Below are 24919 nucleotides of genomic sequence, written 5' to 3'. Positions count from 1 at the left end.
GAGTTTGTGCTTTCTAGTTCTTTAGCCCAGAATGATCTACTGCAAAGAAAGAATCATTAACAGAAGAGAAAGCCCAAATAGTGTTTCTATGTGAGTACATGTGACGGTCCATTAAAATGGCAATCAGCAGTTAACCTGTTGAAACTCTAGGGGCGCAATTCCATTTTTGGATGAAAAACGTTCCCGTTTTAAACAAGATATTTTGTCACAAAAAGATGCTCGACTATGCATATAATTGGTAGCTTTGGAAAGAAAACACTCTGACGTTTCCAGAACTACAAAGATATTTTCTGTGCGTGCCCTAGAACGTGAGCTTCAGGCAAAACCAAGATGAGACGGCATCCAGGAAATGAGCAGGATTTTTGAGGCTCTGTTTTCCATTGTCTCCTTATATGGCTGTGAATGCGAGAGGAGTAAGTCTGCCCTTTCTGTCGTTTCCCCAAGGTGTCTGCAGCATTGTGACGTATTTGTAGGCATATCATTGGAAGATTGACCATAAGAGACCACATTTACCAGGTGTCCGCCCGGTGTCCTTGCGCCGAAATTGGTGCGCAAAAGTCAGCTGCAAGTATTTTTCCATGGAATTTATAGAAGAATGCAGGCTTCCACGAACGATATATCAATGAAGAGATATGTGAAAAAACACCTTGAGGATTGATTCCAAACAACGTTTGCCATGTTTCGGTCGATATTATGGAGTTAATTCGGAAAAAGTTTGACGTTGTAGGTGACTGAATTTTCGGTTAGTTTCGGTAGCCAAATGTGATGTACAAAACGGAGCGATTTCTCCTACACACAGACGCTTTCAGGAAAAACTGCGCATTTGGTATGTAACTGAGAGTCTCCTCATTGAAAACATCTGAAGCTCTTCAAAGGTAAATGATTTTATTTATTTGGTTATCTGGTTTTTGTGAAAATGTTGCGTGCTAAATGCTACTCAAAATGCTAAGCTAGCTTAGCATACTCTTGCACAAATTAGTCAATTGCTATGGTTCAAAAGCATATTTTGAAAATCTGAGATGACAGTGTTGTTAAGAAAAGGCTAAGCTTGAGAGCAGGCGCATTATTTTCATTTTATTTGCGATTTTCAGAAATCGTTAACGTTGCGTTATGCTAATGAGCCTGAGGCTTTAGTCACGATCCCGGATCCGGGATGGGGAGTTTCAAGAAGTTAAAACAATAAAACCTTTTCCCAACCACTGTTTCAGTATATAGCTGAAAGATTGGGCTGAAGAAATACAACCACTCTAAAATTCAAGGACAGAGCTATGGATGTAAGGATTGACAATCTATAATATCAGCATTTATACAGTGACATTGGAAAGTATTCACACCCCTTGATCTTTTCAACATTTTATTTTATTAAAACCTGCATTTTAAATGTATTAAATTAACCATTTCACACGTACCATCACACGGGTGTGATCGTTCTAGAGTGTTCCCTGAAGCATACGATCACACCCGTGTGATTAGAACACTTATTTGGAAAGGCAAGTTTCGAATGACGCAACAATCCGCATTTGAGCTGGCCACACTTTTTTCAGAAACTATTTACACAAACAGTCCTTACAAAGTTATGTCTAGAATATGAGCAGTTTATTTTTGGATGCAATGTTCAGACATTCACAGAAGTAGAGACAGCATAACACAATCATTCAAACTGGAAAAATGTAGACTACATTTGTCCTAGTGCTAACTGGGGAAAGATTGACGCAAAACAAGCGGTCCTAGGTCCTATTTTATAACTCTCGGCTGACAAACTACAATATGAATTAGCTAATAGCAATTATTATTTATAATTAATCAGCACGGGTGAGCTCACCATTGATCAAAATAATTGAGTAAAACACTTTCTAGAAATCGAAAGTAATCCGACGATGATTAGGAATGAATGATTTATCACTGGTACTTGAAAAACATGTGAATCAAACAGTACAAATTTCAATAATTACCACACAAAATATTTTCTGATAGTGATTTATTGATACAAATGGCGCATGCAGGCAGTCAATCATGTAACCTCTCACTTCCACTCTGAGCCATTCAGTGTTGTTTATGTAATTAGCTAGTGAGCTAAACTGTAGGATTAGCAGTCTTTCAAAATGAGACAACTCACAAATGCAAAATGTTCTGTGGTAGCTGGAAAACTGCCAGCCATTTCACCCCTGCTGTTTGCTTTGATGAGTCCCAGTCTGGACGCTCCTTGCAATTTCCATCTGAGGCAGTGCTTCAAGATGTTTCTGACAGAGGAGCTGGTGGGAGACATAGTAGAGACCAATAGCTATGCATTGGAGCTACAGAAGAGAGCCAGGAGTGTGGGGGGCAACCACAATTAGTGAAATGTATACCTTCCTGGTGACATTCCTTCTCATGGGGATGAACTCCCTAAGAGAATACTGGAGCACAGATAAATAAATAAAAAAGTGACCAGTGTTCAATGACTATGTACATAGAGACTACTGCCCTACGGACAGTTTAACAGTCTGATGACCTGGAGACCGAGAGACTGATAAAAAGCTTTTCTCTCAGCTTTGAGACCTGCAACAGGTCGTGGCTCAAGTGGCTGAAGTCCTTGATGATCTTCTTGGCACTCCCGGATGTGGTGTAGAATTACTGGAGGTCAGGCAGTTGTGCGGACTGCACCACCCTCTGGAGAGCCCTGCGGTTGCAGGCGGTGCAGTTGCTGTACCAGGAGATGATACAGCCCGACAGAATGCTCTCAATGGTGCATGTTAAAGGGCGTCGAAGAACATGGCTGACGTTTTACATTCTCCCAAGCAATTGTGCAATTTATTTATTTTTACTTATTGTGTACATAATGTTACTGCTGCCGTCTCTTATGACCAAAAAGAACTTCTGGCCATCAGAAAATAAATTACTAACCCGGACTGGAAGAAACGTTTTCCTTTAACAAGTCCAACGAGAAGGAAATCTTGCTTCCACTGGAACAGGCCCAGATCCACACGTTTTGCATGAAGAAAAGACGCCAGAAAAGGGGACGCAGATCGGGGATCCTTCTGAGAAGCCGGAGGCGAGCAAGTAAACTCCCAATGCCTTCCATTCTCCTTGCGAATGTGAAATTGTTCGAAAATAATAGGTCATTTTAAGATTATCTTACCAATGGGACATTAAATACTAACATCTTATGTTTTACAGACACGTGGCTGAATGAAGAAACAGATTTTCCATGCACCGGCAGAACAGAGATGCTACCTCTGGTAAGACGAAGGGTGGGGCTGTGTATTTTGGCAATAACAGCTGGTGCGTGATGACTAATATTAAAGAAGTCTCGAGGTATTGCTCGCCTGAGGTAGAGTACCTTATGATAAGCTGTCGACCACACTATCTACCAAGAGAGTTCTCATCTGTATTATTCGTAGCCGTCCATTTACCACCACAAAGCGAAGCTGCCACTAAGACCGCTCTCAACCAACCCGATAAGGCCATAAGTAAAGAAGAAAATGTTCACTCAGAAGCAGCGCTTCTGTTTTGCTATTACAGACTGGAATATGTTCCTGGATTCATTCAATGGCATTGAGGAATACACCACCTCAGTCATCGGCTTCATCAATAAGTGCGTTGATTACGTTGTCCCCACAGTGACTGTACGTACATATCCATAAGCCATGGATTTCAGGCAACATCCACATCAAATCAAATTTTATTTGTCACATACACATGGTTAGCAGATGTTAATGCGAGTGTAGCGAAATGCTTGTGCTTCTAGTTCCGACAATGCAGTAATAACCAACAAGTAATCTAACTAACAATTCCTAAACTACTGTCTTATACACAGTGTAAGGGGATAAAGAATATGTACATAAGGATATATGAATGAGTGATGGTACAGAGCAGCATAGGCAAGATACAGTAGATGGTATCGAGTACAGTATATACATATGAGATGAGTATGTAAACAAAGTGGCATAGTTAAAGTGGCTAGTGATACATGTATTACATAAGGATGCAGTCGATGATATAGAGTACAGTATATACGTATGCATATGAGATGAATAATGTAGGGTAAGTAACATTATATAAGGTAGCATTGTTTAAAGTGGCTAGTGATATATTTACATCATTTCCCATCAATTCCCATTATTAAAGTGGCTGGAGTTGAGTCAGTGTCAGTGTGTTGGCAGCAGCCACTCAATGTTAGTGGTGGCTGTTTAACAGTCTGATGGCCTTGAGATAGAAGCTGTTTTTCAGTCTCTCGGTCCCAGCTTTGATGCACCTGTACTGACCTCGCCTTCTGGATGATAGCGGGGTGAACAGGCAGTGGCTCGGGTGGTTGATGTCCTTGATGATCTTTTTTTATGGCCTTCCTGTAACATCGGGTGGTGTAGGTGTCCTGGAGGGCAGGTAGTTTGCCCCCGGTGATGCGTTGTGCAGACCTCACTACCCTCTGGAGAGCCTTACGGTTGAGGGCGGAGCAGTTGCCGTACCAGGCGGTGATACAGCCCGCCAGGATGCTCTCGATTGTGCATCTGTAGAAGTTTGTGAGTGTTTTTGGTGACAAGCCGAATTTCTTCAGCCTCCTGAGGTTGAAGAGGTGCTGCTGCGCCTTCTTCACGATGCTGTCTGTGTGAGTGGACCAATTTAGTTTGTCTGTGATGTGTATGCCGAGGAACTTAAAACTTGCTACTCTCTCCACTACTGTTCCATCGATGTGGATAGGGGGGTGTTCCCTCAAGTCCACAATCATCTCCTTAGTTTTGTTGACATTGAGTGTGAGGTTATTTTCCTGACACCACACTCAGAGGGCCCTCACCTCCTCCCTGTAGGCCGTCTCGTCGTTGTTGGTAATCAAGCCTATCAAGCCCATCGAGCTAGAGCTGCTGCTTTCAAGGAGCGGGAGACTAATCTGGATGCTTATAAGAAATCCTGCTATGCCCTCAGACAAACCATCAAACAAGCAAAACGTCAATACAGGATTGATATTGAATCTACACCAGCTCTGACGCTCGTCGGATAAGGCAGGGCTTGAAAACTATTACGGACTCCACAGGGAAACCCAGATGCGAGCTGCCCAGTGACGTGAGCCTACCAGACGAGCTAAATGCGTTTTATGCCCGCTTGAGGCAAGCAAAACTGAAGCATGCATGAGAGCACCAGCTGTTTTGGATGACTGTGTGATAACGCTCTTGGTAGACGATGTGAACAAAGCCTTTAAACAGGTCAACATTCACAAAGCCGCTGGGCCAGACAGATTACCAGGACGTGTACTCAAAGGATGCGCGGAACAACTGTCAAGCGTCTTCTTCTGAAATTTTCAACCTCTCCCTGACCGAGTCTGTAATACCTACATGTTTCAAGCAGACCACCATAGTCCCTGTGCCCAAAGGAAGCGAAGGTAACCTGCCTAAATGATTACCGCCCCGTGGTACTCACATTGGTAGCCATGAAGTGCTTTGAAAGGCTGGTCATGGCTCACATCAAAAGCATCCTCCCGGACACTCTAGACCAACTCCAACTCGCTTACCGTCCCAACAGATCCACAGATGACCAATCTCAATCGCACTCCACACCGCTGTTTCTCACCTGGACAAAAGGAACATCTATGTGAGAATGCTATTCATTGACTACAGCTCAGCATTCAACACGATAGTGCCCTCAAAGCTCATCAATAAACTAAGGAACCTGGAACTAAACATTTCCCTCTGCAACTGGATCCTGGACTTCCTGACGGGCTGCACCCAGATGGCAAGAGTAGGCAACAAAACGTCTGCCATGCTGATCCTCAACACTGGGGCCCCTCAGGGGTGTGTACTTTGTCCACTCCTGTATTCCCTGTTCACCCATGACTGCGTGGCCAAACACAACTCCAACACCATCATTTAAGTTTGCAGATGACACAACAGTGTTAGGCCTGATCAGCGACAATGGTGTGAGAGCCTATAGAGAGGTGGTCAGAAAACTGGCAGTGTGGTGCCAGTTTTCTGACAGCTACAGCTGCACCATCGAGAGCATCCTGACCAGTTGCATCACTGTCTGGTATGGCAACTGCTCGGCATCTGACCATAAGGTGTTACAGAGGGTAGTGCGAACTTCCTGCCACCCAGGACCTATATAATAGGCAGTGTCAGAGGAAAGCCCATAAAATTGTCAGAGACTCCATTCACCCAGGTTAAAGACCGTTTTCTCTGCTACCGCACGGCAAGCGGTAACAGAGCACAAAGTCTAGGACCAAAATGTTCCTCAACAGCTTCTACCCCCAAGTCATTCGACTGCTGAACAAGTCATAAAAACCGACACCGGACAATTTACATTGACACCCCCCCCCCCCCTCCCCTTGTACACTGCTGATACTCGCTGTTAGTTTATTACCTATGCGTAGTTACTTCGCCCCCACCTACATTTGTAGATTACCTCAGCTGGCCTGTACCCCTGCACACTGACTCAGTACCGGTGCCCCCTGTATATAGCCTTGTTATTGTTATTCTTATTGATTTACTTTTTATTTTAGCCTACTTGGTAAAAAAAATGTTCTTGAACTGCAATGTTGGTTGAGGGCTCGTAAGTAAGCATTTCACGGTAATGTCTACACTTGTTGTATTCGATGCATGTGACAAATAAAGTTTGATTTGATCTGTAGAAGTTTGTGAGGGTCTAGGGGCCAAATTTATTTGGCGTGAAGGGACCATATCAGGTCCTCAGTGAGGTGCACGCAGAGGAACTTAAAGCTTTTGACCCGTACCACTGCGGCCCGTCGATGTGGATGGGGGCGTGCTCGCTCTGCTGTCTCCTGTAGTCTACGATCCTGCTCCTTCATTTTGTTGACGTTGAGGGAGAGGTTATTTTCCTGGCACCATTCCGCCAGGGCTCTCTCCACCTCCCTGTAGGCTGAAACGACCTTGCCCACTTCACCAAAACCTTCCCCTCCCTCCTCCTCCTATCCCTCTCTCCTTGGGAAGATAAGGTCCTTTGGTGTGGTTTCTCTAATGGACACGTTCAAACACTGGCCAAAACTTCAGGATGTGTTATGTAGGAGTGTGTGACAGAGAGGGGTGTGTGTGTGTGTGTGTGTGTGTGTGTGTGTGTGTGTGTTTTTGTGCGTGCACTCCACTGTAAATTCCCCAATTCCCAACTGTTCCTGAAAACATTGGTTTCTATTTACTAGATCCAGTGCTCCATTTAAAGTAGAGGAGGAGGGAAGGAAAAGTATGACTATTTCACCCGGAGGTACCAGTAACACCGTGTGTGTGTGTGTATTGCGTCCTGTGGTACCAGTAACACCAGAGCACGAGAATGAGTCAGGAAAGGGGTGAAGGGAATAATGAAAAGGGGTGAAGGAAAGGACAGAGCGAATTAAAGAATGCATGATATACAGCACAAAGAAGTTATTGTCAGTTTCTTTGTACCAGTGTATTTTTCGTCTGCGAAACTACCTCTAACTTCCTTCATACTGGACACAGACACATAAAAATGGTATCCGCAAGCTAATCTGACTCTGGGGATGAAGATAAAGGGCATCATTGACAAAATAAAAAAGGTATCCCTTTGACACTTGTCCTCTTATAGCAACTTGTAAAATATTGATTTGGGGCTAATAGTAAAGAGATTCTCAGTGAGTTAATGCATAAAGCAGCTCAATGTTACAACCGGTACAAATTTTACAACCATTAACACTGGGTTATCTACGTCTGTAACATCAAACAAAAGCGTTCCATGTGGTTATCAGGTCTATTAGGCCAATAATAAAGACTTAAAACACTGCATCATCCTAGATGTTTCACAAATAAGCAAAGTCATAAGATGCTAAATAAGACTATATAGATAAGATAGATTAAATAGATAAAACATCCTTACATCTGGAGCCAGAGTAGGAAAAATACAACAGTATCCCCAGAACTGGCCTTCCAACCTCTCTATTATACAGTGTTTTAATGTGGCAAGCTAACAGACCTAGTAGAAACAGCTTAGGGGGTTCAGAGATGGAAAGATAGAGATGGGAACATTTAATCTCTATCTCCAGTCATGACTACAAGTTCTTAGAAGCAGCAGGAGCAGACATTAACAAATGACAACAGTACACCACAATCATAGCCACAAACACACATTGGTGACTCCTATGTCTGATGCCACTCCATACGGGTTTTGTGTAGCCAGTTAGCTAGCAGGTTTAGCAAAGAATTGGCTTCTATCAGATGTAACCAGTGTCATTTAACCCCTAACCAACAGGATTATAGTAGAATCACACACACACACACACACACACAAAGAGAGCCAATCCTCTTTCTCAGGATACCACAGGAGGGTAAGAGATGAAGGATTATACAGTGTTATCAGTAAGGAAGGACACATGGTCAGTCAAATACCATGCAGCTCGTACTAAAACATGAGGCTCTACCCTTTCTAAGAGAATGGGGGATATCCCTCCGCTCTTTCTCCCACTCCCTTTCATTCTCCTCTATACCCCCCCCCCCCCTCTTGCTCAGAGAGGGGTGAATCTGGAAGACATGCACAACACACACTAGTGTTGCATGGTATACTGAAACCTCTGTACTTTTCAATACTAGAAAAATTAAAAACTATTCAGTACTAGAATGTGTTACTTTTGGTACTTCTGTCAAATGTGTCTCCCTGATCAAGCCCGTCTAACAGCGCAGCGTACCCCTTATTATTGTGCGCACCGTGCCTGCTCCAATTACAAATTTCTAGCCTGCACTTGGAGTCTGGGCTGCATTGTGTTAGCGCCCCATGATGCACAGAAGTTAACACAATTGAATAATGCAACACGGCATGTAGCTACCTCCTGCTGAAGTAGCCCCGATACATATTTGCACCGTATTACACAGTGAAAAATATGGATTCATTTGTTTTATTAATGTAGTATGGAATCGTGGACTTAAAACAAAGGTTGGACTTATGGTAATGCAGAATGGGTATGATGAACTTCTGATCAATTCTCTATTTAGGAAATATGGAACTTTGGACTATATGGGCGAAATATCAGGTTTTGATTTAGGGGACGGCGAGGATGAAAGGGAGCTGACTTTTTTCCCTTTAGGATTTTTTATGTATTAAATTTGAAGATTGTACCATTAGAAATACCAAAGTAATTTTTTTGTTTAACATGATATGGCCTAATTGTAGAGGTCGGGAATATTATGACGTAAAAACTATTATATAGTGCGTCCCTTGCTCGCCGATGTGAATAGGAAGGATTAGCATTTAAGATTAATAAAATCAGGTCATATTATATTTTTAGTGCTAGACTAAAGGATTATATAATTAAAAACCAGCCTAGGTTCTCTATTGGAATAGGCCTACATGATCCTCAAATAATTGGTTTTATTACCGTTTTACATTTTTTTTAAATCAATATACATTTTTTTTAAGTATGATTATTCTTCCGATACACACCGGCAAATGGATGGATTAGGTATTGTCAAAAGGGTTGTTGTCTCTAGTGTGTGGCATGCTGGTTAAGTTAACAGTAGAACTAATACAATAATTGGCTTACGGAAGCACTTCTCTAAGCGAGAGAAAGGTATATTATATATTTCTATAAGCTATTTATGCTACCTTTTATATTCTTGATCCTAATGATAGGACTAGGTGTAAAACAGCTGAAGTGATAGAGCAACAACCCTGGAATAAAAAACAAAATGTGTATGGGTGGAGACAGGGTTGGTTTTACAGGTTTACTCGCTCTGGATTGTCAGTACTGCATGTGTTCTTGGCTGTCGTGCCGTGGCTGTGTCAGAGTCGATTGTGAGTTGATCTTGGGTATGCCTTCCCATAAGGGAGTGCCCGGGGTTGGCTTGCAGTCGGCTCTGGCACAGCCATGACACGATACAACAGGATGTGATGCCTAAGAATAATTTTTACTTGCAGTCATTAGAATCTATGTTCCTTTTTCCTTCTTCCTTTTTTTGTCAGAATACAACAGGATATAATGGAGGACTACATGAAATATGTCTTGCATGTAATGGACATTAAAAAAGGTCTGGTCTTGCGATATATTTATGAAGTTCCCTTCATTTAAAAAAAATAATTAAAAAGTCAAACCATTGAATCCAATGAACTATGCAGGCTGGGCTGACATGCTTATAGCCTTGCTAGGACTTTCAAATATGACCATTCATTTATAAGATTGTGCTGTTATTATTTCTATTAATATGATCTATTATTGTTACTATTTACTTTTTTCTGACTGTTTTCCATGTTTTGGTTAGTTCTCTTAAGCATCTTCAGATATTTATGGACTTCCCATATTTCCCTCTGGGCAACAGCAATTGGCGGCCAAGGGTTTGCCTTAGGACGCAAAGGTGCGTTGTGAATCAGGGAGACGATCTGATGGCCTTAGTGACAACAAACCTATATATGGGGGGTTTTAGTGGGTGGAATATTAGGGCAATTGGGAGGTTTACAAAGTTGCAGCTACAGTATGCTTAACAGTGCAAATTACTATGGTACCGCTTCATGGACACTTAATCATCATGGTGCTGTTTAAAATGGTAAGTTTACAAACATTGGTTGTGGTAAGTATAAGTGAAACGTGGGTACCATTATGGTAAGTGGGGAAATGAGTATAGCAAGTTATAATTGTAATGGCTTAGCAGATCATAAAAAAAGAATACATTTTACATGGCTAAAAGATAAAGAACATAATATATACTGTTTACAAGTAACAAATTCTACACATATAGAAAAATGACTGGGAGGGAGAAATATATTTTTGTCATGGGCAAAGAAAAACATGTGTTTTCTTTTCAGTCTCCTCCAGTTCTACTGAATGATGTTAACTGTAAGGATTTATTTCCTAATAACAATAATGTCAAATTTACACATTTACAGAAAGACCTGTGTGAAGGCCAAATTACAGGTGAGGAACTTTTAGGCAATACAATCTTTTCAGTCTAAAACACCAGGGCATGATGGTATACCAGTAGAGGTATATCAGACCTTTTTTGATGTACTCAAAGATCCATTATTAGCATGTTTTAATTACTCTTATACAAATGGTAGACTTTCAGGTACTCAACAAGTAGGTCTGATTTCATTACTACTAGAACAGGACCCAGGTGGTAAGTCCATTTAAAAAACTAGGAGGCCTCTTACTCTTCAATGTTGTGATGCTAAAATCCTGGCGAAATGCATAGCACATAGAATTTAAAAAAAAGGTTTTACCGGATATTGTTCATCCTGATCAAACAGGTTTTTTACATGGACGACATATTGGAGATATGACAATTACTTAAAACAATTGAACACTATGAAACATTGAAGATAACAGGCCTGGTCCTCATAGGGGATTTTGAAAAGGCTATGATAAGGTACGACTAGAATTTATATATAAATGCCTGGATTACTTACTTAATCTCTTATACAATGGGTTAAAGTTATGTACAGCAACCCCAGATGTAAAATAGTAAATAATGGTTACTTCTCAGAAAGTATTGAGCTTTTAAGCAGAGTAAAACAAGGCTGTCTGTTATTTCCATATCTATGTATTATGGCCATTTAATTGCTAGCTATTAAAATTAGATCCAACAAGAACGTCAAGGGGTTAGAAATCCAGAGGATAAAAACAAAAGTGTCAATGTATGCCGATGACTCTAGTTTTTTCTTAAGTCCGCAATCTGGATCCCTGTACAGTCTCACTGAAGAACTTGATCACTTTTCTAGCCTCTCTGGAATAAAACCTAATTATGACAAGTGTACCATATTAATAAGTATTGGATTGTTTACACTACCTTGTACTTTACCAATAGAATGGGCAGATGGTGAAGTAGACATATTTGGTATTCACATGTCAAAAAATATAAATTAACTTAACACAATTTCAATATAAAGTCAGAAAAACAGATAAGATTCTGCATCCATGGAGAGGTAAATACTTGTCTATTTTTGGGGGAGGCATCACACTGATTAACACGTTGATCCTATCACAGTTCACTTACTTACTAATTGCACTGCCTACTTCAGATGACTTGTTTTTTTTAAATCATATGAGCAAAAAATATTTCATTTTACTTGGCCAGACAAAATTAAAACGTGCCTATTTATATAATGAATAGGAGTTTGAGGGGCTAACATTATTAAATATTAAAGCTTTAAACCCCTCACTAAAAGCTTAATTCATACATACATTATACTTAAACCCAAAATTATTCTTCAGTAGATTATTAAGGCAGGCTTATCCTTTGTTCAAAAATTGCCTTTTTTGCCTTCATACAGATTACAACTTCTCATATGTGGAAAAAAATGTTTCAAGTATCACCCTTTCTTAAAAAAGCCGTACAAAGCTGGTTACAGTTTAAAAATGATATTCATTTTGTAATTTTTTTCACCTTTATTTAACCAGGTAGGCTAGTTGAGAACAAGTTCTCATTTGCAACTGCGACCTGGCCAAGATAAAGCATAGCAATTCGATACATACAACAACACAGAGTTACACATGGAATAAACAAAACATACAATCAATAATACAGTAGAAAAATAAGTTTATATACAATGTGAGCAAATGAGGTGAGATAAGGGAGGTAAAGACAAAAAAGGCCATGGTGGCAAGGCAAATACAATATAGCAAGTAAAACACTGGGATGGTAGACTTGCAGTGGTAGAATGCAAAAAAGTAGAAATATAAATAATGGGGTGCAAAGGAGCAAAATAAATAAATACAGTAGGGGAAGAGGTAGTTGTTTGGGCTAAATTATAGATGGGCTATGTACAGGTAGAGTAATCTGTGAGCTGCTCTGACAGCTGGTGCTTAAAGCTAATGAGGGAGATAAGTGTTTCCAGTTTCAGAGATTTTTGCAGTTCATTCCAGTCACTGGCAGCAGAGAACTGGAAGGAAAGATGACCAAAGCAGGAATTGTCTTTGGGGGTGACCAGTGAGATATACCTGCTGGAGCGCTATGGTGACCAGTGAACTGAGATAAGGCGGGGCTTTACCTAGCAGAGACTTGTAGATAACCTGTAGCCAGTGGGTTTGGCGACGCGTATGAAGCGAGGGCCAACCAACGAGAGCGTACAGGTCACAATGGTGGGTAGTGTATGGGGCTTTGGTGACAAAACGGATGGCACTGTGATAGACTGCATCCAGTTTGTTGAGTACAGTGTTGGAGGCTATTTTATAGATGACAATCACCGAAGTTGAGGATCGGTAGGTCAGTTTTACGAGGGTGTTTGGCAGCATGAGTGAAGGATGCTTTGTTGCGATATAGGAAGCCGATTCTAGATTAGAGATGCTCAATGTGAGTCTGGAAGGAGAGTTTACAGTCTAACCAGACACCCAGGTATTTGTAGTTGTCCACGTATTCTAAGTCAGAGCCGTCCAGAGTAGTGATGCTTGACGGGCGAGCAGGTGCGGGCAGTGATCGGTTGAATAGCATGCATTTGGTTTTTACTTGCGTTTAAGAGCAGTTGGAGGCCACAGAAGGAGAGTTGTGTGGCATTGAAGCTCGTCTGGAGGTTAGTTAACACATTGTTCAAAGAGGGGGCAGAAATATACAGAATGGTGTCGTCTGCGTAGAGGTGTACCAGAGAATCACCAGCAGCAAGAGCAACATCATTGACGTATACAGAGAAGAGAGTCAGCCCATGTATGGAACCCCATAGAGACTGCCAGGGGTCCGGACTACAGGCCCTCCAATTGGACACACTGAACTCTATCAGAGAAGTAGTTGGTAAACCAGGCGAGGCAATCATTTGAGAAACCAACGCTGTCGAGTCTGCCAATAAGAATGTGGTGATTGACAGATTCGAAAGCCTTGGCCAGGTCGATGAATTTGGCTGCGCAGTAATGTTTATCGATTGCAGTTATGATGTTGTTTAGGACCTTGAGCGTGGCTGAGGTGCACCCATGACCAGCTCTGAAACAAGATTGCATAGCGGAGAAGGTACGGTGGGATTCGAAATGGTCGGTAATCTGTTTGTTAACTTCATGCGACGAGCAATCCCGGATCCGGGATCCTATTTATAACCTCAAGCTCATTAGCATAACGCAACATTAACTATTCATGAAAATCGCAAATGAAATGAAATAAATATATTTGCTCTCAAGCTTAGACTTTTGTTAACAACACTCATCTCAGATTTTCAAAATATGCTTTTCAACCATAGCTAAACAAACATTTGTGTAAGAGTATTGACAGCTAGCATAGCTATAAGCCTAGAATTCAGCCAGCAACATTTTCACAAAAACAAGAAAAGCATTCAAATAAAATCATTTACCTTTGAAGAACTTCGGATGTTTTCAATGAGGAGACTCTCAGTTACATAGCAAATGTTCAGTTTTTCAAAAAATATTATTTGTGTAGAACAAATCGCTCTGTTTTGTTCACGTTTGGCTACGAAAAAAACCTGTATCCATTTATAGCCTCAAGCTCATTAGCATAACGTAACGTTAACTATTTATGAAAATCGCAAATGAAATGAAATAAATGTGCTAGCTCTCAAGCTTAGCCTTTTCTTAACAACACTGTCATCTAAGATTTTCAAAATATGCTTTTGAACCATAGCAAATCAAGCATTTGTGTAAGAGTATTGATAGCTAGCGTAGCATTTAGCGTAGCATTTAGCAGGCAACATTTTCACAAAAACCAGAAAAGCATTCAAATAAAATAATTTACCTTTGAAGAACTTCGGATGTTTTCAATGAGGAGACTCTCAGTTACATATCAAATGTTCAGTTTTTCCTGAAAGATTCTTTGTGTAGGAGAAATCGCTCCGTTTTGTACATCACTTTTGGCTACCAAAACAAACCGAAAATTCAGTCATCAAAACGCCAAACTTTTTTCCAAATTATCTCCATAATATCGACTGAAACATGGCAAACGTTGTTAGAATCAATCCTCAAGGTGTTTTTCACATATCTCTTCATTGATATATCGTTCGTGGAAGCCTGCTTTCTTCAATGAATTCCATGGAAAAATACTTGCAGCTGAGGTTTGCAGGACACAGGGCGGACACCTGGTAAATGTGGTCTCTTATGGTCAATCTTCCAATGATATGCCTACAAATACGTCACAATGCTGCAGACACCTTGGGAAAACGGCAGAAATTGTGGGCTCATTCCTGTCGCATTCACAGCCATATAAGGAGACATTGGAAAACAGCGCTTCAAAAATTTTGCTCATTTCCTGTTTGAAGTTTCATCTTGGTTTCGCCTGTAGCATCAGTTCTGTGGCACTCACAGATAATATCTTTGCAGTTTTAGAAACGTCAGAGTGTTTTCTTTCCAAAGCTGTCAATTATATGCATAGTCGAGCATCTTTTTGTGACAAAATATTGCGCTTAAAACGGGCACGTTGTTTTATCCAATAATGAAATAGCGCCCCCATAGCTTCACTTGGCTTTCGAAGACCTTAGAAAGGCAGGGTAGGATAGATATAGCAGTTTGGGTCTAGAGTGTCACCCCCTTTCAAGAGGGGGATGACCGCGGCAGCTTCCAATTTTTGGGAATATGAAAGAGAGGTTGGCTACATACAGCAAGTAAAGTGGATTTACACCTGGTAACGTATTTACGGTATTTATGGGTAACAATCTACTAGAGGTCGACCGATTATGATTTTTCAACACCGATACCGATTATCGGAGGACCAAAAAAGCCGATACCGATTAATCGGCTGATTATTTTTTTTTTACATGTATTTGTAATAATGACAATTACAACAATACTGAAGGAACACTTATTTTAACTTAATATAATACATCAATAAAAATCTATTTAGCCTCAAATAAATAATGAAACATATTCAATTTGGTTTAAATAATGCAAAAACAAAGTGTTGGAGAAGTAAAAGTGCAATTTGTTCCATGTAAAAAAGCTAACATTTGAGTTCCTTGCTCAGAACATGAGAACATATGAAAGTTGGTGGTTCCGTTTAACATGAGACAATATTCAAGGTAAGAGGTTTTAGGTTGTAGTTAATATAGTATTTATAGGACTATTTCTCTCTATACCATTTGAATTTCATATACCTTTGACTATTGGATGTTCTTATAGGCACTATAGTATTGCCAGTGTAACAGTATAGCTTCCGTCCCTCTCCTCGCCACTACCTGGGCTCGAACCAGGAACACATCGACAACAGCCACTATTAAAGCAGCGTTACCCATCGCTCCACAAAAGCTGCAGCCCTTGCAGAGCAAGGGGAATAACTACTCCAAGTCTCAGAGCGAGTGACGTTTGAAACGCTATTAGCGCACACCCAGCTAACTAGCTAGCCATTTCACATCGGTTACACCAGCCATTAGGCTGATAGGCTTGAAGTCATAAACAGCGCTCTGCTTGCGAAGAACTGCTGGCAAAACGCACAAAAGTGCTGTTTGAATGAATGCTTACGAGCCTGCTGCTGCCTACCATCGCTCAGTCAGACTACTCTATCAAATCATAGACTTAATTATAACATAACACACAGAAATACAAGCCTTTGGTCATTAATATGGTCGAATCCGGAAACTATAATTTCTAAAACAAAACGTTTATTATTTCAGTGAAATACAGAACCGTTCGGTATTTTATCTAATGGGTGGCATCCCTAAGTGTAAATATTATTGTTACATTGCACAACCTTCAATGTTATGTCATAATTACGTAACTTTCTGGCAAATTAGTCCGCAATGAGCCAGGCTGCCCAAACTGTTGCTTATACCCTGACATTGTGTGCAATGAACGCAAGAGAAATGACACAACTTCACCTGGTTAATATTGCCTGCTAACCTGGATTTATTTTAGCTAAATTTGCAGGTTTAAAAATACATACTTCTGTGTATTGATTTTAAGAAATGCATTGGTGTTTATGGTTAGGTACAGTCGTCCAACAATTGTGCTTTTTTCGCAAATGCGCTTTTGTTAAATCATCCACCAGCATTGCATCGATTATATGCAAAGCAGAACACGCTAGATAAACGAGTAATATTCATCAACCAATGTGTCGTTATAACTAGTGATTATGATTGATTGATTGTTTTTTTATAAGATAAGTTTAATCTTAGCTAGCAACTTACCTTGGCTTCTACTGCATTCACGTAACAGGCAGGCTCATCGTGGAGTGCAATGAGAGGCAGGTGGTTAGAGCGTTGGACTAGTTAACTATAAGGTTGCAAGATTGGATGAGCTCCGCCCCCAAACAAGACCACATTTGGTTGGCCCCGTCCAGACCAAATCTGAAACAATTATAGATGTCTGTGTTTCACAACTTTACAGCGCAGTTCCATATTGTACAGTAAAGTAGAGATCAGTACTGTACTCTACTCCAGTGTGCTCTACTGTACTGAACTCTACACTACTCATTACTGTACTGTTGTCTACTGTACTGTACAAACTTGTGAAACATAGACATCTAGGATTGGTTCAGATTTGGTCCAGCCAGGGAGTACTGACCATGTCTTGGCTTTGACCACCAGACCACAGAAAGAGAGAAAAAAACTTTTTTTGTTGAGCTGAACATAACAGTAAGCCAGTGGAAGGGAGGACAGTAGCAGGTGACCCAACTGAGGTTTATGACTACTATGATTTCCTATTGTAATTCAATTGCAATCATTCTGATTTAGTTACAGAATGATGGGTTTTAAATCACTTAATACATTTATAAACAAACTTGATATCAGTAAAAACTCTATAAATAAATTGGTAGGTATACCTTTACTTGCTACCTCGGAGAATGTGAACTTTCGTTATCCCCCCATGAGGGAGAGAAATTATCTTTAAAAAATGTGTGTTTTTGGTATTGGAATTACACGGCAATGTCTGTTCAATTTAATAGAGAGGGCAAATAATTTCTCTAAAACTAAATATAAAAGTGTTCATATTAGTTGGCAGGGGTCTTTACTTTACAACATGATTGTGTTTTGATGTATTTATAATCCTGTGTAAGACTGTTTCTGGTAGAAACACCAGAAATCAATGACTTTGCTTATTCCTATTTTCTTGTTTGGAGAATGGCTTTAAAAAGCTATATACCTTAGTAAAAATAAATAAAACTCAGCTTTGACAGCTAATTTGAAATGCTCCTATGCACTTCACATGTTGGTGCTTATGGGTCCTTTTAGATGGAAATGCCCAGTAGTGACCACTGCAAGCTATACTAAGTATTCTTATTTCTATATAGTCACAAGAATTATCTAAGTTTCAAAGGACTTTGATGGAGCATTGATGAATTAAAGGCAAAGAAGTTGAAACAAAATATCCAACCATGCAGTTCTACTGACTGGACATGTTACTCTCACACAGTCATAAACCTCAAATTATGTAGCCTAACAAATGGACATTGCATTGGCCTTGTGGGCGGGCAGTCTAACAGTAAAAACTCAACTTAAATGTATCCCACGACAACAAAGCGCGTGCGAGAGTTCTGAAAACAAATCACGACTCACTTTAGTGATGATGAGCGGTTCTCCGTGCTCGAGACCTCCTTTCAGCGTGAACCCCCAAGGCGTGCCTCCGTTTAACTGGACTGGGATATGGTTAAACGACACGAGCTGCTCAACAGTCTCCATTCTAGATATCGTTTAACGTTATTATACTCGCGGTAACCGACAGAGCGGAGTGGAAAGGAGTCACTTTTCTACCTGCGCTGTTTTAGAACTCGGTCTCCATCACTACTAGCCAATGGGTCCTACCATTCCATTGCAATAAAGCCACAAATCGAACAGAGACATTAGTGATACATACAGATTGGGGGAGGGCTAAAAAAAAAGTTCAGGCAGTAGCGTTAGTGTTCCACTCTCCGCGGGGTGGTGAAAACGGATGTTTCCGGTTCTCAGGGCTACAGCAGTTTCCCCTGAAAAAACAGTTGTGAGGACTCTGCTCAGGCGTCTTTTTACGCCTGCTACGTATTAGTAGTATCCTAGTATTCTTCCAAAACCAAAACTTCTGACGCAGTAGGAAGAAGTTTTCCCAGTCCCCCAATTTCAAAACTAGTTTGAAATTCATAGATAGTCACGGTGGAATTTAAACTGGGATTGTCCAATGAGAGCGCCCAGGGGGAGGAAAGAGTACACACTACACAATTTAGCATGAGTGGTAACAGATAAAATCTTAATCTAATTTTATTCATCGCATACACATTTTCCAGATGTTCAAATCAAATTTTATTGGTTACATAGATGTATTTATGTGAGTGTGAGTGTAGCAAAATACTGTGTTTCTAGCTCCAACAGTGTAGTAATATCTAACAATTTCACAACAAACACAAACGCACACATCTAAGTAAAGGTATTTAATTAAGAATATAGAAATATATGGACAAGCAATATCAGAGCAGCATAGACTAAGATACAGTAGAATAGAATACGGTATATACATATGACATAAGAAATGCAAAATATGTAAACATTATTAAAGTGGCCAGTGATTTCAAGTCTGTATATTGGCAGCAGCCTCTAATATGCTAGTGATGGCTATTTAACAGTCTGATGGCACCTGTTCTGACCTCGCCTTCTGGATGATAGAACAGGCAGTGGCTCGGGTGGTTGTTTCCTTGATGATCTTTTGGGCCTTCCTGCGACATCGTGTGCTGTAGGTGTCCTGGAGGTAGTTTGCCCCCTGGTAATGCGTTGGGCTGACCGCACCACCCTCTGGAGAGCCCTGCGGGTGCGAGCGGTGCAGTTGACATACCAGGCGGTGATACAGTCCGACAGGATGCTCTCAATTGTGCATCTGTAGAGGTTTGTGAGGGTTTTAGGTGCCAAGATAAGGTGCTGTTGGCTGTTGCGCCTTCTTCACCACACTGTGTGGGTGGACCATTTCAGTTTGTCAGTGATGTGTATGCCAAGGAACTTGAAGCTTTCCACCTTCCCCACTGCGGTCCTGTCGATGTGGATAGGGGGGTGTTCCCTCTGCTGTTTCCTGAAGTCCACAGTCAGCTGCTTTGTTTTCTTGACATTAAGTGAGGGGTTATTTTCCTGGCACCACACTCCGAGTGCTCACCACCTCCCTGTAGGCTGTCTCATCATTGTTGGTCATCAGGCCTACTACTGTTGTGTGCTCTGTAAACCTGATTGATTTGCAGGCATGCATGGCCTGCAGTCATGGGTGAACAATGAGTACAGGAGGAGGCTGAGCACGCACCCAAGTGTCTCTTCACATATAACTAATTGAACACACAAGCACTAATTCAACATAGTTGTAACAGCCGTTGTTGGTGGAAGAAGGTGAGGACCAATGCGCAACATGGCAAGTGTCCATATTTTGAATAAAGAAATTGAACACTGAACAAAAACAACAAAGTGAATGAACGAAACCGTTGTGTCTGGTGCAGAACACAAACACTCAACAGAAAATAATCACCCTCAACTCAAGGGTGAAAACAGGCTGCCTAAGTATGGTTCTCAATCAGGAACAACGGTTGACAGCTGCCTCTGAGAACCATACCAGGCCAAACACAGAAATACCAAATCATAGAAAAACGAACATAGACAACCCACCCGACTAACGCCCTGACCATACTAAAACAAAGACATAACAAAAGAACTAAGGTGAGAACGTGACAAGAGTAAAGATAAAAACTAAGTAAACAGAAGGCACAGTATGTGTGGATGGTGTGGTGTGTGTTAATGTTTTATTTTATTTGTTATGTTTGGGAAAGTTGAGTGAGTGAGTAATAAAATGGTTGCATTTCCCAGAACCAATGTATTGCTGTGAGCCGGGGTATGAGAGGGCTTTCAATGTTGTTCAGATGATGGATATACTTTTATAATTAATTATACTTCTTATTTATTTATTGTCCTATCATGGTGGAACAGTTTTAAAATAAATTATACATTTAATTTATTTATTGTCTTATCATGGGGAACTACAGTTTTAAAATGTATTTATTTATGATCCTATTTTAATATGGTCCACGACCGTATACCCTAGACACCCACCTGAATAACCCAGATACTAAGGAGAAGTCCCTAACTGTTTTATGTGCCTGCTGTAAGCAGTCTGTATGCAGCCAAAATTAGTTCAGAGACCAAAAGCAGCACTGCCCCCTCAAGATTCTGAGCCTGCTTGGCAGGGTTGGTCCTGCAAAGCCAAAGCCCCCTAAAGGGAGAGCATACTACACAAGGAAATTCTCAAAGCTGCTAATGAGAACCTTGATGACCTTGTACCTAGCCGGTGGGGATTCCGGTGGGGTGCCCCCACCCAGGCAGGGGCAGTGCTGGCAACACTAGCTGCAGTAACCCATGGGGAGGGGTCACACTCGGACATTCAGAGAGGGGGTATATTATTGTGACCCTGGTGGCACAAAATCAAAGTTTGACTGCATGGAGATGCTTGGGAATATGGTCAATACAGGAAAAGGTGTACATTTGGCCTCCATCATCTAGGATGTGACAATGGTTAATGAAATCTCTCAATTTCTGCCCATTTTTTGAGCGGCCTTGTAGGCCTTCTCATGCAGCTGCAACTGTAAGTGTATTTGTAAATCAAGACCTTTCTTGAGTTGGGCTCTCGGATGGTGCAATTGTTGAGAATGTGAGCTTATGGTTGTGTGGAGGGAAAGGGTTGAGTGTGTGTGGGTGTATGTGTGTATCCCACAACTGTTGCGAAGGAGTAAAATATGTTAGGGACAATAGAGGATGATCCACAGCTATAAATAATACAAATCGAGGTGAAGGCGATGGAAATGCATTTGGCAGTTGATCTACTTCAATTCGGTAAATGGCACTGTGTGCTCTTTTCAATGGATGGATCCCAGCCGGTTCAGGGCTATGGGATACAGGGGGTCGAGGGTGGTCTGCCGGGCATTGGGATGACAACCCAACTCGGGATGAGGAGGGCTTTTAGCGGGTGGAATAGTAGGGACCAATTGGAGGTTTAGTTAGTAGCAATGCAAATATCATGGTACAGCTATATAGACAGTCAATCATCATGCTACTTTTTAATGGAACGTTTACAAACATAAATTTTGATAACAAGAATTGAAAGTTGTGTCTCATTATGGTAAGTGGTGAAATAATAAGTATAGCCAGTTACAATTGTAATGGCCTAGCTATAATGATCGTCGTCCTCCTCGTCTGAGGAGGAGTAGGAAATATCGGACCAATGCACGATGTGGTATGTGTTCATGATGTTTATTTGCCTGAACACTGAAATACAAAATAACAACGTGAATAAACGAAACGAACGAAATAGTCCCGTGTGGAACAAACACTGACGCGGAAAAATAATCACCCACAAAACACAGGTGGGAAAAGGCTACCTAAGTATGATTCTCAAATCAGAGACAACGAACGACACCTGCCTCTGATTGAGAAGCATACCAGGCCACACAACATAGAAAAAGGAACTTAGACTACCCACCCCAACTCACGCCCTGACCTTACTAAAACAAAGACATAACAAAAGAACTAAGGTCAGAACGTGACAGAACCCCCCCCCCCCCAAAGATATGGACTCCGGCCGCAAAACCTGAACCTATAGGGGAGGGTCTGGGTGGGCGTCTGTCCGAGGTGGCGGCTCTGGCATGGGACGTGGACACCATAGTCTTTGCCCGCTTCTTTACCTGCCTCCGTGGTGCCTCTAGAGCGGCGACCCTCGCCGCTAACCTCGGACTGGTGACCCTAGCAGCAGGCCCCGAATGGACGGGAGATTCCGGCAGCACCGGACAGGCGGGAGACTCCGGAATTGCCGGAGTGAAGGCTGATTCCGACAGCGCCGGAGTGAAGGCTGATTCTGGCAGCGCCGGAGTGAAGGGCAATTCCGGCAGCACAGGAGTGAAGGGCGGCTCTGGCAGCTCCTGACTGACGGGCGGCACTGGCAGCTCCTGACTGACTGGCGGCTCTGGCAGCTCAGGACAGACGGGCGGCTCTGGCAGCTCAGGGCAGACGGGCGGCTCTGGCAGCTCAGGGCAGGCGGGCGGCTCTGGCAGCTCAGGGCAGGCGAACGGCTCTGGTAGCTCAGGGCAGGCGGGCGGCTCTGGCAGCTCAGGGCAGGCGGGAGACTGGCAGCCCTGGACAGGAGGGAGACTCTGGCAGCGCTGGACAGGAGGGAGACTCTGGCAGCGCTGGACAGGAGGGAGACTCTGGCAGCGCTGGACAGGAGGGAGACTCTGGCAACGCTGGACAGGCGGGAGCACCTGGAGGAAGGAGACGGAGAGACCGCCTGGTGCGTGGGGCTGCCACCGGAGGCCTGGTGCGTCAAGGAGGCACCGGATGGACCAGACCGTGGAGGCGCACTGGAGGTCTCGAGCACCGAGCCTGCACAACCTTTCCTGGCTGGATACTCCCCGTAGCCCGGCCAGTGCGGCGGGGTGGAACAGACTGCACTGGGCTGTGCTGGCGAACCGGGGACACCGTGCATAGGGTTGGTGCCATATACCCCGGGCCGAGGAGATGCACTGGAGACCAGATGCGCTGAGCCGGCTTCATAGCACCTGGCTCGATGCCCACTCTAGCCCGGCCGATACGAGGCGCTGCAATGTAGCGCACCCAGCTATGCCTGCGCACTGGGGATACGGTGCGCCTCACGGCATAACACAGTGCCTGCCCGGTCCATCTCTCTCCACGGTAAGCACGGCGAGTTAGCTCAGGTCTCCTACCTGACTTAGCCACACTCCCCGTGTGCCGCCCCCCAAGACATTTTTGGGGCTGACTCTCCCTGTTGCGCTGCCGTGCCAACTCCTCAAAATGCCGTCGCTCTGCTTTGGCTGCCTACAGCTCTTCCCTGGGGAGGCGATATTCCCCAGCCTGTGCCCAGGGTCCCTCTCTGTCCAAAATCTCCTCCCATGTCCAGGAGTCCAGAACTCGCTGCTGCCCGATACCACGCTGCCTGGTCCTTGGATGGTGGGTGATTCTGTAACGATCGTCGTCCTCCTCGTTTGAGGAGGAGTGGGAAATATCGGAACAATGCGCAGCGTGCTATGTGTTCACGATGTTTATTTGCCTGAACACTGAAATACAAAATAACAACGTGAATAAACGAAACGAACAAAACAGTCCCGTGTGGAACAAACACTGACACGGAAAATGAATCACCCACAAAACACAGGTGGGAAAAGGCTACCTAAGTATGTTTCTCCATCAGAGACAACGAAGGACACCTGCCTCTGATTGAGAACCATACAAGGCCAAATACATAACCACAACATAGAAAAAGGAACATAGACGAACCACCCCAACTCACACCCTGACCCTACTAAAACAAGACATAACAAAAGAACTAAGGTCAGAAAGTGACACTAGCAGATAATAAGAAAAGACGATCAGTATTTACCTGGCTAAAAGAGAAGGAATATAATATCTATTATTTACAGGAAAACCATTCAACAATTTTAGATTACGTTTTGTGGAAAAAGAACTGGGGGGTGGCGAAATATATTTCTCCCATGGGAAAATAAATTCAAAAGGGGTGATGATTTTAATTAACAATGATTTTGATCCAAATGTGCAAATTGTCCAAACAGATCCTCAAGGTAGATGGATTATTTTAAATATGTTATTGGACAATAAACAGATATGGCTTATTAATCTATACAGTCCGAATAATGATGATCCAAGCTCCTTTGAAAATATATATAAGAATTTATCAAATCAACAAGCAACACTAGACTCTATTATTATGGTTGGAGATAATACTTCTATGGACCGGAAAGGAAATCACACTACAAACTATCACCCTCAGGCACACAAAGGAAATCATGAATGTCATGGATATATTGGAATTAGTGGATATATGGAGACTTAAATACCCTGACCTAGTGAGATATACATGGCGGAGGCTTAATCAAGGTAGTCGTCTTGACTACTTTCTTATGCCATTCTCTCTGGCACCAAAAGTTTAATTGGAACATCGACTGCGAGACAGGCCTAATTGCCCAACATCAGTATTGCTCTTATGGCTGAATGGAAGCAAGTCCCTGCAGCAATATTACAACATCTAGTGGAAATCCTTCCCAGAAGAGTGGAGACTGTTATGGCATCAAAGGGGAGACCTACTCAATATTAATGGCTATCATTTTGAAATGAGATGTTCAAC

The 24919-nt window shown here is 42.2% G+C and overlaps 1 protein-coding gene across 1 annotated transcript in view; it reads right to left on the bottom strand.

The window, feature by feature from the left end:
* LOC135516084 (protein Shroom4-like) overlaps positions 1-18775 on the bottom strand; it is an 86905-nt gene extending 68130 nt beyond the window's left edge. The window contains 1 exon segment of the mRNA XM_064940108.1: positions 18331-18775. Within this exon segment, the coding sequence (XP_064796180.1) occupies positions 18331-18453 (123 nt within the window). The 5' untranslated portion in view covers positions 18454-18775.
* Positions 18776-24919: the final 6144 nt, after the last annotated feature.

Source organism: Oncorhynchus masou, chromosome 27 (genome assembly GCF_036934945.1).
Source record: "Oncorhynchus masou masou isolate Uvic2021 chromosome 27, UVic_Omas_1.1, whole genome shotgun sequence".
Classification (NCBI taxonomy): domain Eukaryota; kingdom Metazoa; phylum Chordata; class Actinopteri; order Salmoniformes; family Salmonidae; genus Oncorhynchus; species Oncorhynchus masou.
Note: the sequence above shows the minus strand (reverse complement) of the source record. Positions and strands in the feature narration are given on the sequence as shown.